This window comes from Martes martes (assembly GCF_963455335.1).
Source record: "Martes martes genome assembly, chromosome: 7".
Lineage (NCBI taxonomy): Eukaryota > Metazoa > Chordata > Mammalia > Carnivora > Mustelidae > Martes > Martes martes.
In genome coordinates this window covers 44,112,947-44,130,843 of record NC_137894.1, presented here as the reverse complement: position 1 = coordinate 44,130,843, position 17,897 = coordinate 44,112,947, and the positions used below count along the sequence as shown (strand labels likewise).

The window sequence follows — 17,897 nt, the reverse complement described above, 5'->3', positions numbered from 1 at the left end:
TAGTCAAATGCCCCTCCCCAAAACTCCCCCCCCCCCACACAGATTCAGGTAATTCGTAGAGCAGTATGAGAAAATAACATTTAGGAGTGTGGATTTGGGTGGAAACACTTAGGTGACAAGTATTATTTGTATTAGAAGTTAGTCCTTGAGTTTATACATGCTAGTAGGCAACTTCAAAAGTGTTTTTATTTTCCTTTTTAAAGTATGTGCCTTACACTTTTATTTTGCAGAAAGTTGATGTCCTTTGTGGAATTGGAATAAAAAAGGTTGCTTGTGGAACTCAGTTTTCTGTTGCATTGACCAAAGATGGTCATGTGTATACCTTTGGTCAAGGTAAGGCATTTTCTAGGCATTACATTGTTTATTTTGTATATGTGTTATATAAACATTTGCCTTCCAGTTTTAGAGAAAGTGTTCTAAATAGTTTTTTGTTCTGGGTGATGAATGGCCACTATGACCTTCATTCACTAGCTACTTTTCTCCTTTTTCATGAACTTTGTCATAAGGACAAACTCTCCTCCCCACTGATGGCCTTTCTTGCCCGAGCCCTTGCTCTTGCTAGAAGAGTCCCTGCCAAAGCCCTTCCCATCCTCCTTTCTGCTGCCTACAACTGTGCCGCCATAAGTACTTCTTGATGACCCCAGCTCCTCTGGACCCTATCTAAATCCCCAGCCCTTCCAGGGAATGGAGGTTCAGATCTTGGGAATTCAGAGGCATTCAGGGTTCAGATCGTGAGTGGGTTCCTAACCCAAGCATCCACACTGTGATTCCCTGGTAATATACTCACCTTCTTAAGTAGAACTTCTTGGCAAGTTGTAGTGACTGAGAAGTGTGTAAGGCAGGTAATGAGGAAGGGGAAGAAATAAGTCATGAGTAAAGTTTCTAGTCTTGGAAGAATAATGATGTCACTAACTGAGAACAGGGAGCTGGTTTTGGGGAACTAGGTAAGGAACTTAGTTTTGGTCCTATTGAATTGGGGCCATATACCCTAGATGTATGTATGGAAATGTCTACAAGTTATTGGGGATTTGGATCTGGAGTTCCAAAGAGATTGGTTATAGAGACTTAGATTTTTATAATGTTAGTATTTAAAACCATGTTAATAGTTAAGAAACTCAGGGAGAGAATGCAGGATAAAAAAGAAGTGCATAGAACTCTGGGGGTATGAGTAGAAGGCCGGTAAGCACAGAAAGAGGACTCAGGGGAATTGGCTTTGAAAGGAGTGGTAAGAGAGGTCGCCAGTGAGCCAGGGTAGTACAGAGTCTCTGCAGGATAGGAGGCACTGAGGCCAGGTCAGTAAAAGGTTATGTGGGGTTCTCGGGGTTGGAGCCTTAGAAGAGGGTCCTACCATAGGCAGTTAGGAGCTACTCATGGCTTTTGAGAGTATAGCCTCAGTGCAGTAGTGAGAGTGGAAGGTAGACTGCAGAAGGTGGCCATGCCAAACAGTTCCAGAGGCCATGGGGCAAATGCCCCTGTGGGGCTGGTGTGTAATTTCTAGAAGTTTGGCGACAAAGGTAAAGGGAGAAGTTGACTAGAAGTTTGAGGACAAGAGAAGTTGAGTGATGTCTTTTCTTAGAATGTAAGAACCATAGAGTCTTTCGTAACTATGTGCCATCCTCTCAAATAGGAGGATACTGAAGTGTCTCTTGGTTTGAAATAAGCTGCTAATTTTAGATTGATTTATTTTATGAATAAGGAGTCCGTGACACTTTGCAAAGGTACTGTTTCAGATTTCATTCACTCAGGATCTAGTACACTGTACCAGAATGGCAGCTTTTACCATCATGAATTAAATGTGTCATTGCCATTCCACTAGAAGAGTAAAATGACTCATTAGAAAACAAAAGGACTGTTGTGTCCCATCCATAAGTTTCTTCGTACTGTTTTCTCAGATCGCTTGATAGGCTTGCCAGAGGGGCGTGCTCGCAATCACAATCGACCACAGCAGATCCCTGTCCTGGCTGGAGTGGTTATCGAAGATGTGGCGGTTGGAGCTGAGCACACACTTGCTTTGGCATCAACTGGAGATGTATATGCCTGGGGGAGCAATTCAGAAGGGCAGGTAAATATTTATCTCGCTTGTCCTCTCATATTCTAGAATTCTGACAACGTCTCTCATTTGCGAAAGGGATAAGCTAGGAAACTCCTAGGATTTACCACAATGCCTCACACACATCACTTTGCCATGGGACAGATTGATTTGTGAGCGCAGTTGTTCATGTCTCTCTCTTGATTGTGGCCAAGTAAGAATTATACCATGGTTTTAAGAAAAATCTGATGGTATAGCAAAGTGATTAAGGGAATGAACTGAGTATATGTGTGTGTCTACACTCATTAAGGGCCGGCACATAGTAAGCAGCACTTTACAGGTATTTGCTACTATCATCATCGTTTTTACTGTAGTCTGTGAGATTAATTTACTGTAGTCTGTGAGATTAAGCCCAGGGAGCATCAGTTGATCTGAAACATGGAAAGAATGAAACAACAATACTATTATATTTAATAATAGAACATAGTACTGTACATAGTATGTTGTAGATAGGATATTTGTGTTTGTGCAGGAAATCTTGTCATCCCCATTCTACAGAAGAATAAACTGGGCCTCTGAGAGGTTGAGAGAAGATTTAAGAATTTGATGTGTTCAGCCTACCCTATATCTGAAGGAGGGAGGGATTTGGATGGGAGATGTCTGGGATGCCTGTTGCTACAGTGGGTTTCAGCCCTCCATGCAGAGCCACATCCCCTTCCTCCATAAATCCTCTCTGGGTCTGTCTGCCCACTGAGCCAGGGACCCTCAAGTTCAAGGTCTGCATTGTTACTCCTGGTAGCCTCAGTTTGACTCTGTGGTCACCTCATCACTGTGTTAACAGATGGGAAAGCTGCTCATCCTTGCAGTTGTACATGGTCTTAATGAGAAGAGAGTAGCTACTGAAGACGCCTTAGGGAGGTCATTGGCAGGGTATTGACATGATACTCCCTAATGACATTGAGGTGCTTAGCCGCTCAAACACTGGGTATTCCACTCGCACCCGAAGAACAGAGATCTGGAGATGAAAATCTGCTTCTGTGTATGCTTTTATAATTGTTTATTTATTGTTACCCTGGCCATCCATGTTAGAAGGAAATCTGTGTTTTAAATAAGAGTTCTGTAGATGATTCTGTTACTTTTTTAACTTTCTAAGAATTATTTCCTCTCTAGGAAGTGGAATCCAAGGATGTGTTCCATCATTAAGACTTAACTCTAGATTTGGAATGGCCTTGTTGCAGCCAAGTTTTTAGGAGATAGTCTGAGCTGTGAGGAGTATTCTGGTTGAGAAAATCAGAATTAATTTCATTATTTTGATGCTGTTGCTTGGTATAGATATTTATTTATATCTGCCTACCACCTAAGGCAGATTGCATCATCTTGACTTCCTTGCTTCCTCTTCTTAATTGACTCTGTGTTTTTGTAATGTATTCCCAGCTTGGCTTAGGCCACACCAACCACGTTCGAGAACCAACCCTGGTAACAGTTTTGCAAGGGAAAAACGTTCGGCAGATCTCAGCTGGCCGCTGCCACAGTGCTGCCTGGACAGCGCCACCTGTCCCTCCAAGAGCACCGGGTGAGAGATGCGATATCCACACTCCTGCAGTTTCTCTTTCAGTGGTCCCCAGTCGCGCTGTCTGCTTGCTGCTTTCCCACTGCATCCAGGCATCGTGCTGAGACCACCAGGCCCCCCCTCAAAACCAAGCCTTCTTTGTGCTCTGGGCACTGTAAATCCTTTCATAGCAGGTGATTCTCCTGCAGACTTCATCACAAAGCACTTCCTCTCTGCACCCCCAAAAGAAGAAAACATATCACTTAGGCAAGCAAAAATGTATAATTTTAGAGCAGCAACTAAGTATTTTTTCGTGTACAGAAGAAGTGGTGAATCATAGTTTTCTAAGGCCTGGTATTAGGAATAAAGATTCAAAGGTCTGAGACCAATTGTCAGATTCTTCACCGCGATTAACCATTTGAAACATGATGTTGTCTGTGCATTGGCACAGCAAAAAAAAAAGAAGAAGAAGAAGAAGAAAATGTTGCCATTTTACTCCAGCATGTAATAGGACTGATAGGCAGTTTCTACCTTTTTGTTTATTATGCAGTCCCAGAACTACAGAAAGATATAAAGGGGTGCCTGGGTGGCTCAGTCAGTTAAAGTGTCTGCCTTTGGCTCAGATAGTGATCCCAGGGTTCCTGAATTGAGCCCCACATCTGGCGCCCTGTTCAGCAGGGAGTCTGTGTCTCCCTCTGCCTCTCCCCTTCACTTGTGCTCTCTCTCTCTCAGTCTCTCTCTCAAATAAATAAAATCTCTTTAAAAAGAAGGGATATAAAGAAAATAAAATGTGTATTTAAGTGTTTCACCTTCTGCTGATTGGATTGGATCCGTCTTCCATTCCCCACAAGTGTGGGGCATTTACCATTCCTTATCCATCTCTTTACATTTGGGCTGTTTCTCTGCCAGGCCCTTTCTTTATACTATTCTCTGGTGTGTCAGGAACTAGAGTTTCCTTGAAGTAACCTTGTGCCTAGGAATTCAGCATTCTCTTCCTTTTTGCTGACTTCTGCTTTTAAGTCCTTGGAGAAGACTCACTGTAGAGATTTTTTTCTTTTAAATACCCTTCGGAAGCAAATGAGGACTAACAAGTTGATTCCAAACAAGCAAGAGATGTTTTCTGATTAGTAGAGTCCAGAATGAGCAGTGCTGCTCACCCATGGTCAATTTTGATACTCAGGGTCCTCTTCATCTCACAGAGATCTCACTCCCACTTCAAGAGAGAAGCTCTGCAGTGTGGTGGTTAAAGGTCCAGACTCCGGAGCCATGTTGCCTAGGTTGAATCCTCGCTGCTTCACTTGCAAGCTGTGTGATCTTAAGACTCCGTTTCCTTATCTATAAAATGGGGTGATAATAGCCCCTGTTGTAAAGAGCTATAGGATTAAATGAGAAATTGGTGTGATGCTCTTAAAATAGTGCTCAGCACACAGAAGTACTTAATAAATGTTAGCTTTTATTGACAGTATTAATGAAATCAATTGGGAGTAAAATAAATGGAATTGAGCTGTGCAAATCTTTATTTACATGAAACTCAAAGAAGGTGAGTGTTGGTTTACTCTATATGTTTTTAATAAGAGGGGAACCATGAATACAGTCTTTGCTTCTACAGAGCTCTTATTCTCACAGTACAAAGCTTTCATGAATCATGCACCCATAGCTTTCATTCCACCACAGTCACTTTCTGTCAGATCCCTAGGAAGTGTGGGAGGTGACTGCTGAGTTGCCCATTTCCATTTTCCAGAATTGCCTACCTGGTCCTGGCTCACATCTTACATTTTATGAAGATGGCAGCTATCAAATACAAAAGGAAGAATTTGGGTTTTTTGTTTTTGTTTTTTTTAAGATTTTATTTATTCATTTGAAAAAGAGAGCGCAAGAGAGACAACATGAGCGGGGGGGGGGGGGGGGGACAGAGGGAGAAGCAGGCTTCCCGCTGAGCAGGGAGCCCATTATGGGGGTTGATCCCAGAACCCTAGGATCACGACCTGAACTGAAGGCAGACGCTTAATGGGTTCAGCCACCAGGTGCCCCTGTTTTTGTTCTTTTGTGAAGGAACTGTTTAAGTCCCATAGTTAAATGGGAAACTAAAGGAGAAAAAAAGTTTCCATGATGATAAATAAAAAAAGATATCTTAAAAAATAACACATGTACATTAAAGCATAAAGATGAATTGATGGAGAGAGGAATTGATAAACATGTGATGAAGCAAATATAGGCAAATATTAATTCTAGAATTTAGGTGGTGGAATGAATATTCATTGTATACTTATCTCAACCTCTCTGTTTGAAAATTTTCAAAATACTGAAAATGAAAGCAGTACGTTCTCCTTTATAAGCATCTGCTTGCTCTCTGGGCAGGTGTGTCTGTACCTCTGCAGCTGGGCCTGCCCGACGCAGTGCCCCCCCAGTACGGGGCACTCCGGGAGGTGAGCATCCATACTGCGAGGGCCCGGCTCCGGCTGCTCTACCACTTCTCTGACCTCATGTACTCTTCCTGGAGGCTCCTGAACCTCAGCCCTAACAACCAGGTAACATGTTGGGTTGGGAGCACTACCCGTGCTTACCAGGTCCCTGGAGTATTCTCCCATGGCTAATGCTTTTTGCTCTCAGCTCCCAAGAGAGGTAGAAAAGGCACCAGTTCTGTTTCCATTTTACTGCTGGTTTAGGGATAGGCCAGATACTGGTAATCGTGCTGCTGGACACAGAGGAGTCTTCCTTCTATGTATTGGTCTGTCTGGAGCTCAAGGAAATACGAATAGCGAAGCATGTATTTTCTGTAAAGTCCAATATGTGATTTTAAAATCTAGGCACACACAGGTGTGTCACCCCACTGTCACAGTGACTCTGTAAATGAGTCTGACACATTGCAGAGACTTCCTGATCGCCTCACAGATGAGCTTTCTGGGTCCCGTGGGGGGAGAAAGTAAATGTGGCTGATTTGACTGTCTTTATAGAACAGTCTAGTAATTTAGGAAGAAAGCAAGCTGGCTATGTTTGCTTGTGTAATGTGTCAGCATGCCTGCCAAAATGTGTTTCAGTTGTAAAACTGTTAGAAATCCTTGGGTAACCCATCATGGGGCATGTGAGAGATTTGACAGATCATTGTTAGAAACAGGTAATCAGCCAGGCAGCAGAATACTGTGCAGCACTGAACAGAAGGTTAAAAAAACTGTTTGTAAATTAGCAGGAGGAATGTTGATGATAAAGAGTTAAGTGAGAAAAGCAGCAGAACATCACATAAACAGTGTGTTGTCAGTAATGTGAGGAATGTCTCTCTGCACACATGGAAGAGAGCTGGAGGGAGACCGATGAGAGTGACTGTGGAGGTTGCGGGGATTCAGTGTGTACACATGTGTGTGTCCTTTTCTGCATTTTCCAAGTTTTAGAAAATAATCCTCGTATATTTTATCAGAAAAAAAGATTTTTTAGAAGTTATCAATAGTTACTGCTATCCAGGTTTATGCTTTTAAACCAAAAAATTATGTTCTGAAAGTGAAAAGTGTTCTTTCTGGGAAGCCTTGAATTGTACCATCTGTGATAAGTTCTCTCTCTGTTACAGAGCAGTACATCTCATTATAATGCTGGCACGTGGGGCATCGTACAGGGGCAGCTTCGGCCTCTGTTAGCCCCAAGAGTCTATACCCTCCCGATGGTGCGCTCCATAGGAAAAACCATGGTTCAAGGCAAAAACTATGGACCTCAAATTACTGTAAAGAGGATATCAACCAGGTTAGCATATGTGTGTATGTATCACTAGCTAGCGAGCACTTTTTTAGGTGAATGTGATTCCTGACTAATCTGTGAGTTCCTGCTTCCTGAGTTATAAACTAAGAGAGTAACAGTGCTTACCTAGTTCCCAATGTGGTCACAGTGGGCCTAGCCCACTGCTCAGCTATTATTAAACTAGTGTGTTCACCCCCTGATGGGAAGTTTGGGGGGAAGTGGTAGTTTGGGGGGAAGTTAGAGTTGTGTTTCATTCTGTTTTCCCTTTTTTTTTGAAGAGGGCGGAAGTGTAAGCCCATCTTTGTCCAAATAGCAAGACAAGTAGTTAAACTGAATGCATCAGACCTCCGTCTGCCCTCGAGAGCGTGGAAGGTGAAGCTGGTTGGAGAAGGGGCTGATGACGCTGGGGGAGTGTTTGATGACACAATTACAGAGATGTGCCAGGTATATTCATGTGGTAGCCCCCTGCTGAGTCATTTTTTCAGGTGGTGGCTGTCCTACCATTTCCAGTGCCTACTGTCTGACACGTTCTTATGAATGTCGCAAGGATGCATTTGTGAGCCTTACATAAAAATCATGCTGTTAATGATGTATAGGTGAATTACAGCAAGGGTTTGTGACATCTGTGTGAAGATACCTTACTGAGTAAATGTCAGTGCCTGACTCTACCAGTGACTCACTGTCCTGCTCTAATACTGGCAGAAGAAACAGTAATGACACAAATTTACATTTATGTAATGGACAAATCCAGGACCACCCATGTGCTCTGATTAATTCTGGTGCTTTTAGAATGAAGTAGAACTGTCAGGCTCTAGTGGAATTAGAAAAACAAATACTAAGAGTTCGGACCAGCTCTTATTTTGATATCTAAAGTGGCAAGTTTGCTTCCAGGTCAACTCTGACCCTTCCCTCTTTGCCTAGTAGCAGAATTTTTCCAATAAATTCTGTGACTAAAACAACTTTTAGCTAACATTTGCTGGGTCTATTTGATATTGAGTATCACTGTACCCTGCTCATAGATACCCCAACTCCTGCCCTGGATTGACTTTCTTATCTTAGTTCTACAAACTACAGGATATTTTCTACATGGGGGGAATGTTTGTAATTTCATTTTAAGTTAAAACCACAAAAATTATAGAGACAGCTGGTTGGCTGGTTGTCACATAACATTATAAATTCCTCAAAATAATCTCTTTTCAGTATGATCCTTAATGTAATTAGTTGTTCTCTTGATGCATTTGATTGTCATTTCTCAAAAAACTGTTCTTTCTTTTACAGGAACTTGAAACTGGTATTGTTGACCTTCTTATACCCTCTCCCAATGCCACTGCAGAAGTGGGCTACAATCGGGATAGGTGAGGCAGTCATCAAGTGCTTTTTGACTATCTACAGTAATAATGATAGCTCACTTACTGAGTGCTTATTGGGGGCCAGGCCCTGCTCAAAGTGCTTTTACATATTATCCCTTGAATCCTCATTAGAACCCAAAGGAGTAGGAACTATTATTACTCCCTTTTCACAGATAAGGAAACTGAAGCACTTCTATCATGACTCTATTATGGAACCAACTCAATGGTAATATTGAGGGGTAGGGGAAATCCAGACTTGATAACGAAACCTGACTTATTTTCTCTTTCTGAAGGCCCTTGTGGCCTCCCCACAAAGAATTTTCTGCATTAGAACTCATCAGGAAGATTTGATATGCTGTCAAGTCACAGCACTTAGTATTAGCGGTTCTGTGTTATGCCTAAATTTGCCAAACCTTGAATTTTGGATCCTGCTTCATGGACTTGTAAATGATAAAATGAAATGATTTTAGGAGATAGGGTGTCCTGGAGCAGGTAACTCAGGGACAAATGGACCGTTCAGTTGCTCTTTCACAGCTCTTCTGAAAATAATTCAAAATATGGTTCCTGTGCTGTCCAAAAGAGTAGCTGCCGGGTACATTTGGCTGTTGGGCACTCAGAATGTGGTTAGAGTTGCTGAAGAACTCCATTAAATTTTATTTAATTAATTTGAGTAACCACATATGGCAAATGACTACCCCATTGAACAGCACAGGTCTGGATTAATGCTGTAGCTGTCTGATAACTTATTTCCAATAGAAATGAGGTCAGTTTTATTTGAAGAATTTCCTTTGATTTTGCAGGTTTCTTTTTAACCCCTCCGCCTGCCTTGATGAACACTTAATGCAGTTTAAGTTCTTGGGCATTTTAATGGGGGTTGCCATTCGCACAAAGAAGCCTCTGGACCTCCACTTGGCCCCTCTGGTGTGGAAGCAGCTGTGCTGTGTCCCACTCACCCTGGAAGACCTGGAGGAGGTGGATCTGCTCTACGTGCAGACCCTCAACAGCATTCTTCACATTGAAGACAGTGGGATTACCGAGGACAGTTTCCATGAGGTAAATCTTGGCCAGTCCGTGTTCTACTGGTATTGACCAAATTTTTCTGTGGGAAACTCAGATCTGGTCTTGCCCTTGCTGTTTGACTGACGGCATGTCCCATTGCTACCCTAGCAGCTCACCTGCAAAGGTTTAAAAGCCGCTCATGGGTAGAGTTGGCACCAGCACCCAGCTTCTGCTCCTTCCTCTTTGGTCTACTCTCTGCCTGTTAGAATGGACAAGCAAGGGAACCCAGTTGGAGAGGGAGGCCTGGGGGGACCAGAGTTCATCGAACCTGGTTTGAGGGCAAAGAAATGGTTAACTATAGCCACATGGGTCAACATGTTTCCTTCTGACCAAGTGGCATGATCAGCTACCTCGATTCCTCGTTTTTAATCCTTAAAATCCTTTTTTTTTTTTTTTTAAGATTTATTTATTTATATGAAAGATAGAGGGGGAGATAGAGAGCAAACACAAGTAGCAGGGCTAGGAGAGGGAGAGAGAGAATCCCATGCAGACTTGGCACTGAGGGTGGAGCCTGATGCTGGGCTTGATCCTGTGGCCCTGAGATCAAGACCAGAGCTAAAACCAAGAGTCAGATGCTTAACCGGCTGTGCCACCCTATCCCTAGAAGTTTTAATGTTGTTACTGTTTGGCTATATTTGTGTAATGTACAGTATTTTTTTAGTAAAATATTTTTTTTTCCTCTTCTTAGATGATTCCTCTTGATTCTTTTGTTGGCCAGAGCGCTGATGGCAAGATGGTTCCTATAATTCCTGGTGGAAATAGTATCCCACTGACATTTTCCAACAGGAAGGAGTATGTGGAGAGGGCCATTGAATATCGACTTCATGAGATGGACCGACAGGTGAGCTGAAACGCTGAGACATGCATGTGAATGTTTACAGTTGTCTTCAAACAAGAGCTTACTGGTTACTGCTGAATTTGGGTATATGAACTACCGTGTCAGTTAATTTGTATCTGCCTTTCAGCCCCTGTTCAGAGACTTTTCAGGCCTTACCTCTGGGTTTCCTGTCTCCTTACTCAAAGCCTTAGACAGCTCTAAATTGGTCACTGGTTGGATTGAGGCCAAGCTCTGACCCAGGCCTTTACACCTGCCTTCTCACTCATCCTTCATTTTGTTTGTCTTCATCTCGTATTGTCCCCAACCCAGGGTCCCCCACTCCAGTTGGGTCAGTCAGGGCCCATGTGAATAAACCCCTCACACTGGTCTTGCGATCCCATATGAGTGCCTCTTCCCCCACTCCTGCTGTAGTCCCTTCAGGCCCCAGCCGAAAATGCCTCTCCTCCACAGACCAGCTTTCCTCCAGGTCCATAGCCGGTAGAAATCTTTTTTGTTACTTAGAAGTTTCTCAAGATACTATAATACTTCTATGTTGTGGTCTAAGGACTAGGCCACAGAGTTTGGATCTTGTTTCTTCAATTAGCTTGTAAGACTTTGAGTGAAGAATGCATTATATTATATATATTACATACATGTGTGCTACATATATTACATAAATATAGTGTGCGTGTATGTGTGTGTGTGTGTATCTCCTAAATATCCTTGTTCTGTGCTGACATTGTAGTAAGCATTTAATAATAAATGATGAGAATGTGATGAGTGACAAAAGAAATGAACATTTTGTCCAAAAACGGGTTTTTGGTTATACAGTCCTTAAAAGCCACTTTAGTAGTACTTTATTTGCAGAATGTGCTAGGGTCTTCTTGAGAGAGATTGAGGCTCGAAGGCTGTGTAGTCGTTTGAAGTGTGTATGTTCTGTGCTTTTCCCTTCTGGTTCCTTCTTTGACTCTGGCTTTGGACCAAGTCCAGTCAGAAAACTGTTATCCCTTAGTGAGGGCAGGTCTTGTGGGCAGTGCTGTTCACACAGCTGGGGCTTAGGGTTTGTCTCCAGTTGTTCAGAATTTTAATCCTCAGTGAGGAACTGGCTAAAAATACATTGAATACCTTCTGCATGCCAGGTGTGGGGCCAGGCTGCCTCGTGTGCAGTGTTTCCTGTAGTTACTCTGTGAGAGAAGGATTACTGTCACATTTCACAGATGAAAGCACTGAGGCGGAGAAGTGAAGTGATGTGCCCAAGGCGAAGCCAGGGTCCCAAACCAGGTTTAACTGTGGGGTCTAGGCTCTTCTGAGGGTCAGATTATCCCTCCACTCTCTGCCAGTCATGCTCCGCTCCACCGTAGCTTTGTTCCTTTCTCAGCAAGGACGCCTTTTTCCTCTTTCACGTCTTCCTCTTCTCTTAGAACCCAGTGTTCTTCCCATAGCTGTCCCCATTTGTTTCCCGCCAAGCAGCCAGCCCCATACCTCAGCCTCATTTTTTTCCAGACAGCTTTTGGTTTGTATTCTACCAGGCACGACAGCTTGTGTTTGGGCAAACTTTGGCTTGGGTCTTCCTTTTAATACCCATCCAGACTGCCCTCGCTGCCAGTCCTGTTCCCTAGCTCCGGGTGGGACGTCTTTGTACCAGTTACAGCCCCAGGGCCTTCCCCAAGGTGTGGCTCCTGCTTGGGTTTTTTCCTTTTGCTAATTATCATTGATGAACTTCTGAGTTGGCCAAGAGTGAGGAAGTATTGATGAACAAATCTTGACAGCAGTGAATGAGTCTGTGTGTAGGGTGTGCGTTGCTGTGCGACCTTGGGGTGTTTTTGAAAAAGACTGTGGCCAGTCCCTCCAGCCCCCCTCAGCACTCCGCAGCTGACCTGCTCTCTGCACCGTGCTGGGAGAGAACAGAAGCAGCAGGCCACACAGACTTGCATCGAAAATTCTCATCATAGTCGTGTGAGCAGCAGTCGTTTGCCTCATTTCTCAGATGAGAAAATTAAAGTAAAAGAAGAGATGGAGCTGGGATTCAGACCCCAAGTCTCCTGATGAAATGCTCTGTCCTTCCTACTGCCTTCCTCCAGAAGGCCTTGCTAGTTTTACTTTCTTCTTTGTACTTCTCTAACTTTTTTTTTTTTTTTTTTTACAATGAGCACAAATAAGTTTTACCAGAAGGATATAACTCTTCAAAAGAAAAATATGAGTGCAAGAAACAGTAGAAGGTAGACACATCCTCTAGGAGCGTCTTACCCTAACGAGGAGACAGAGTAGCCCCCAGGGCCCAGTGTAACAGTGCACAGCCATGCGTGCTGAGGGGTAGGAGTGAGTGCGGTTGGCACCGGGGGTGGGGGCTTAGGGTGGCGGGCTGAGTTTTGTGGGGGCAGAAGGCAAGCTCCTCAATTGACTTGACCTGGGACCAGAAGGCATATAGAAGTCCCATAGGCAGGGAGGAGCTCGGACAGAGGGTTGGCGGCCGGGGGAGTGGGCCATGTGCGTCTTGGGTTCCGGGGGACAGGTCGAGGGTTTGAGGGCCGGCGGAGCAGGTGGGAGGTGCCCCATCTGCAGACGCGTGTCTGATGCACAGCTCTCCTGGGAGCAGGTGGCGGCCGTCCGAGAAGGGATGTCCTGGATCGTTCCGGTGCCGCTGCTGTCACTCCTTACGGCCAAGCAGCTGGAGCAGATGGTGTGTGGGATGCCCGAGATCTCCGTGGAGGTCCTGAAGAAGGTGGTGCGCTACAGGGAGGTGGACGAGCAGCACCAGCTGGTGCAGTGGTTCTGGCGCACACTGGAGGACTTCTCCAACGAGGAGCGCGTGCTCTTCATGAGATTCGTGTCCGGAAGGTCTCGCCTCCCGGCCAACACTGCAGACATCTCTCAGAGGTTTCAGATCATGAAGGTCGATCGGGTAAGTAAGCTGCGCTGCTGTCCCCATCCTGTCTCCCGCTGCTTCTGTGCCGCTTGCCAGCTGGGAAAGCCGCACAGTGACCCTCGGGTAGGCCTGCCAGTTCAGGCTTAGTGTTTGAGGTTTCCTGATTGAAAGAAAATCAAGCAGAAAAACTTGTTCAGAAACATAATATAACTTGAGTGAAAAAAAGCCCTACTACCAGCAACCTTTGAGAAATCCTCCGGCAGCTTCCTGCATGAAAGCTCAGCTTACCAGAGGGCTTGTCCTGCTGCCTCTGCCTCTTACTTCTGTGCCTTTTTGTGTGACTTGTGCACTCAGGTGTGGTCTGGTGTGCTTCCACAAAGACCCTAACCGTGAACGTGGTGCGTGTGCCCCGTGGCTGCTTGTGCAGGCGGGGCGGCTTCTTTGTGGCCTGATGAAAAGCCCCTGCTGCAGAGCCCCAGCCCAGCTGCCATTTTGACAGATGGCTGAGGAATAAAAGAGCTTAGAACCTGAAATGCACACTGCTGCCAGAGTCCTCTTTCTCATGCACCCATCTGACCATGTCACTCTCCTTTCAGACCGGGAGGGGCCCCCCGGCCTTGATTCCAGAATAAATGCCAACTGCTTCAGTGGCCTTAAATATCTCCACAGTCTGGCCTCTGCCGCAGCTTTCCTACAGCACCTCTTAACACGTACCGTGTTCTGGCCAGAACAGACTGCTTACCTTTCTTCCCTGACACACCGCGCTATATCTAAACTTCTGTGCCTTCGTGTAGGCTATTCCCTCTGCTTTAGGGAGTTCTCCTTCACATTCCTTCCCATCTGTGCCTGGCAAGTGCATACTCATCCTTTAGGCCCAATGTCATCTCCACCAATGTCATCTCCTCCAAGAAGCCCTCATGCGTGCTTTCCTGCTGCCCCTGACCATTTCCGAGGGCAGACTTAGATCTCCTTCCGTCCACCTCCAGGAAACATCCCTTGAACTCAGCATTAAGTTAGAAGTGTTTGTGTACTCTCTCTTTCCTTCCCCAACCACCCAAGAACTGGACAGTCCTCTGAGCAGGGCCCATGGTGTTTATTCTGGAAACAGTAAGGAAAGTAGGGCCTCTTCGCACAAGGACCCTTCCTGCCAGTTTCAGTGTCAGCCTTTCTGGTGTTTTTCCAGTAGCTATTCCTGGAAGTTGCTGCAGCCAGAGCCGTCCCTCCCCCGCTGCCTCCTGAAGCTGCCCGCCTGGGCTCCACTCCTGGGCTAGACTTGCCGGAGAGGCCACGCACAGGAAGGGCTATGAAAAGAGCCTTTCCATAAATTTTCTACATGACTTGCCAGAAACTACCAGTTGTAAATCTGTTTTGTTGCTTCAGAGAGAGGTGGGTGGAGGCAATGGTTTGCTTCTATTCAGCTCTGGAAAAAACCCTTGCCTTCTGTCTGTCCCAGGCTACCCCTGCCATCCCAGGAGTTAATCCACCACTAATCCCCTGCCTGAGGTTTTTCAGCCGCAGAAAACTGACCACAGTGGGTCTCTCCTTTGTGACTTTTAGACCGTTGCTCCACCTTCCAAATCAGAGGCACCTGTTCACATTGCCCTTCAGTGTCTTTGCTGGTTGTGGTTTTCCTACATTTGAGCGTTCTGTGTCCTTACTGGTTCCGGCCCAGAGAGGCCTCTAAGCCCTCCAGGCCCTCCATCTCCCACCTCTTTGGAATGCGCTCACCAGATGTAGGGCTCCAAGGAGGAAGGGGAGGGCTGGTTTCAAGGAGTTGAGCAAGAAAAAAAAGGGCAAGTCCCTTTTTAAAACCTATCTTCAAATATAAAAATGTACTGTCATTTCTGTCGTTACGGAGAGTGTGGGAGATCGTGTTTTCGGGGAACACCAGAGAGCATATGCCCTCCGCTGCGGTAGCTGCCCTTCCACCTTCCACCTGTGTGGCATGCCTGAGTTTGTGTGCTGTATTTAGCTCAGTCTGTCCCAAGCACGTTTCTGTTCTTTTTTTTTTTTTTAAAGATTTAATTTATTTATTTGACCGACAGAGAGGTCACAAGTAGGCAGAGAAGCATGCAGAGAGAAGGGGTGGGGGAAACAGGCTCCCTGCTGAGCAGAGAACCCGATGCGGGGCTCAATCCCAGGACCCTGAGATCATGACCTGAGCCGAAGGCAGAGGCTTAACGCCCTGAGCCACCCAGGCACCCGCACTTTTCTGCTCTGCTGCGAGTCATCATGATTATCATTTTAAATGACTGCATGACTGTGCATTTAATGGACAGACCTAGGATTGAGTTCCCTGCTCCTTCCTTGTGTGAGCTGTGTGTGGCAGCCAGGGTAGGCGAAGGATGCAGAAGGCCCACTAGGAGGGACGGAGGAAGGGTGGAGGTGTGCGGGGGCGCCCTTCCAGGTGTTCTTTCCGTTTCGCTGGCAGTTGGGGGCTCCATGCAGCAGCTCCGGGTCTACACCCTCCTGGTGAAAGGGAGCGAGCTCCGTTGGCAGTCCCATGGCAGGCCTTGTGCGAAGCCTGTTCTCCCACCAGAGCTTGCTCGAACTTTGCAGATGGGGCCATGGGGGTGATGAGGAGAGGAAGGAAGCATGGTCACCAGAAGCCTCCATGGCTGGGGACACCAGAGCCCACGTTCCTTTCACTAGTGTCTCCTTCCCCTCAAGTCAGCCCTGCACTCGAGTCTGTGGAGCCCATCTGGAAGGCTGGGAGAAGTGCTGCTCCTGATTTGGGGACAGTGGTAACGGGTCTCCCCTAACCCCAGGACCCCCGGTGCTGCAGTCACAGCTCTGGCTCTCTCTCCACAGCCTTACGACAGTCTGCCTACCTCACAGACCTGCTTCTTCCAGCTGCGGCTGCCCCCCTACTCGAGCCAGCTGGTCATGGCTGAGCGCCTGCGCTACGCCATCAACAACTGCCGCTCCATCGACATGGACAACTACATGCTCTCGCGGAACGTGGACAATGCTGAGGGCTCGGACACCGACTACTGACCGCGGGGGCCGCCGCCCCCCACTGCTCAGCAATGCTCACTTCCAGTTTCATGTGGACACACTTTTATGGTAACTACATAGATGTTTAGGAACATAAACCAACATTATAAACAGTGGCCACATTTAGTTACTCTAAATGTAACAGAGAAATTAGATGTTTTTATTTTTCTGTGATTGTACAAAAAAAAAAAGACGAAGTGCTCTCAGTCAGGTTTTTCCCTCCACATTTTTGGTCACTTTTGATAAGTTTGCATGGAACCATTTTGGTGCATTTTTAGTTGGGAATGGTACATTTTGTAAACCCACCCAGTGAACATGAAATTGTACATTGTGTATAATTGTTCATTAGAAAGGACAGTTTTACATGAATATTCATATATTTATTTTGTTTTAATTTGAATTGCCTGTGCAGGGTTCCTTATGCAGAGAAATAAAGCCAATTCAGGAACCAGAGCGTGGGCTGCTTTTCTTAACTCCAGTGGAGCTTCTGACTGAGAAGGAATGAGCTTTCGAGCTAGTCTCACTGACGGCGTTTGGCCCATCAGAAGCACTCCTTCACACTGAGAGTGAGCTGTGCTTGTCTCGAGATGACAAAGCAGCTCGAGTGGGAGCTGGGAGCGGGAGGCCCCTCCTTTCGTTTATTCTGTCGTCCTGGGTGTCCTACTTCGTTCCCTCACCCCAGGGCCCTTGCATCAGCCCCGTGCCCCATCCCCTCAGTGACCCCTTCCTCCTCCTCTGCAGCTGGGTTTGGAGTGTAACCGGATAGTGAGAGCCTGTCCTGAGTGGCCCCAGGATACCTAGTATGGGGTACAGCCCCACTGGGCCAGGAGGAGGCTAACCAGAGGAGCAGGATTCCAGTGCTGCACGTGACGAGCCAGTGGTGGGCTTCAGGAGGAGGGCGGTTGACAGTAGCATGTCTCTGCAGGAGGGCGCAGGGGTGCAGCAGGGACCACCGTTGCAGGTAGGCATTCAGCGTGCACGAATGGGCGACCACAAGAACGAGCGAGTGAATGTGCGAATTAATATAACCAGTGCGTGGCTTTCGTAGCCTTGAATGGTGGATGGTGCAGAGTTGTTCGGGGGGCTGAGTTGGGGGTCACACTCTTGGTGCTTGAACCCAGCCCTTGAGGGCCCTGGCCAATGTGCCTGTCTGTCAGGCGTGTCAGAGTGAGTGTGTGGTTCTGGAAGAAAGGGTCATCGTGAAAGCAGCTGTGAAGGTGCTCGATGCTGGGAGCGGGAACAGGGAGAGGGCAAGGCGTCTGAGCCATGCGTCTTGGTCTACAGCCAGTTCACACCACAGGCTGCTGCTTCCCGTGTGCTTCAGGGCCGGGGTCAGCCTGGCAGCCTGCTCAAACGATGGGCCTGGCACAGGTGTTTATTTTCCCTAGTTCATTTTCAGCCCCTCTGTGGAGGCTTGGGCAGTTTTTTTGTTTGCTGGATCATTCAGTTAAATATTTGCAATGTTTATGACCCTTAAAGAACTCCCAGAAAACTTGGACCCCCCCCAC

At 46.2% G+C, this 17,897-nt stretch overlaps 1 protein-coding gene across 1 annotated transcript in view; it reads left to right on the top strand.

Annotated features, from left to right (window-relative positions):
- HERC1 (HECT and RLD domain containing E3 ubiquitin protein ligase family member 1) overlaps positions 1 to 16,836 on the top strand; it is a 192,813-nt gene extending 175,977 nt beyond the window's left edge. The window contains exons 68-78 of the mRNA XM_080807823.1: positions 231 to 333; positions 1,893 to 2,062; positions 3,464 to 3,602; positions 5,937 to 6,106; positions 7,138 to 7,307; positions 7,580 to 7,745; positions 8,580 to 8,656; positions 9,451 to 9,703; positions 10,398 to 10,550; positions 13,123 to 13,428; positions 16,204 to 16,836. Of these exons, the coding sequence (XP_080663949.1) occupies positions 231 to 333; positions 1,893 to 2,062; positions 3,464 to 3,602; positions 5,937 to 6,106; positions 7,138 to 7,307; positions 7,580 to 7,745; positions 8,580 to 8,656; positions 9,451 to 9,703; positions 10,398 to 10,550; positions 13,123 to 13,428; positions 16,204 to 16,389 (1,893 nt within the window). The 3' untranslated portion in view covers positions 16,390 to 16,836. The remainder of the gene's footprint in view (positions 1 to 230; positions 334 to 1,892; positions 2,063 to 3,463; positions 3,603 to 5,936; positions 6,107 to 7,137; positions 7,308 to 7,579; positions 7,746 to 8,579; positions 8,657 to 9,450; positions 9,704 to 10,397; positions 10,551 to 13,122; positions 13,429 to 16,203) is intronic.
- Positions 16,837 to 17,897: the final 1,061 nt, after the last annotated feature.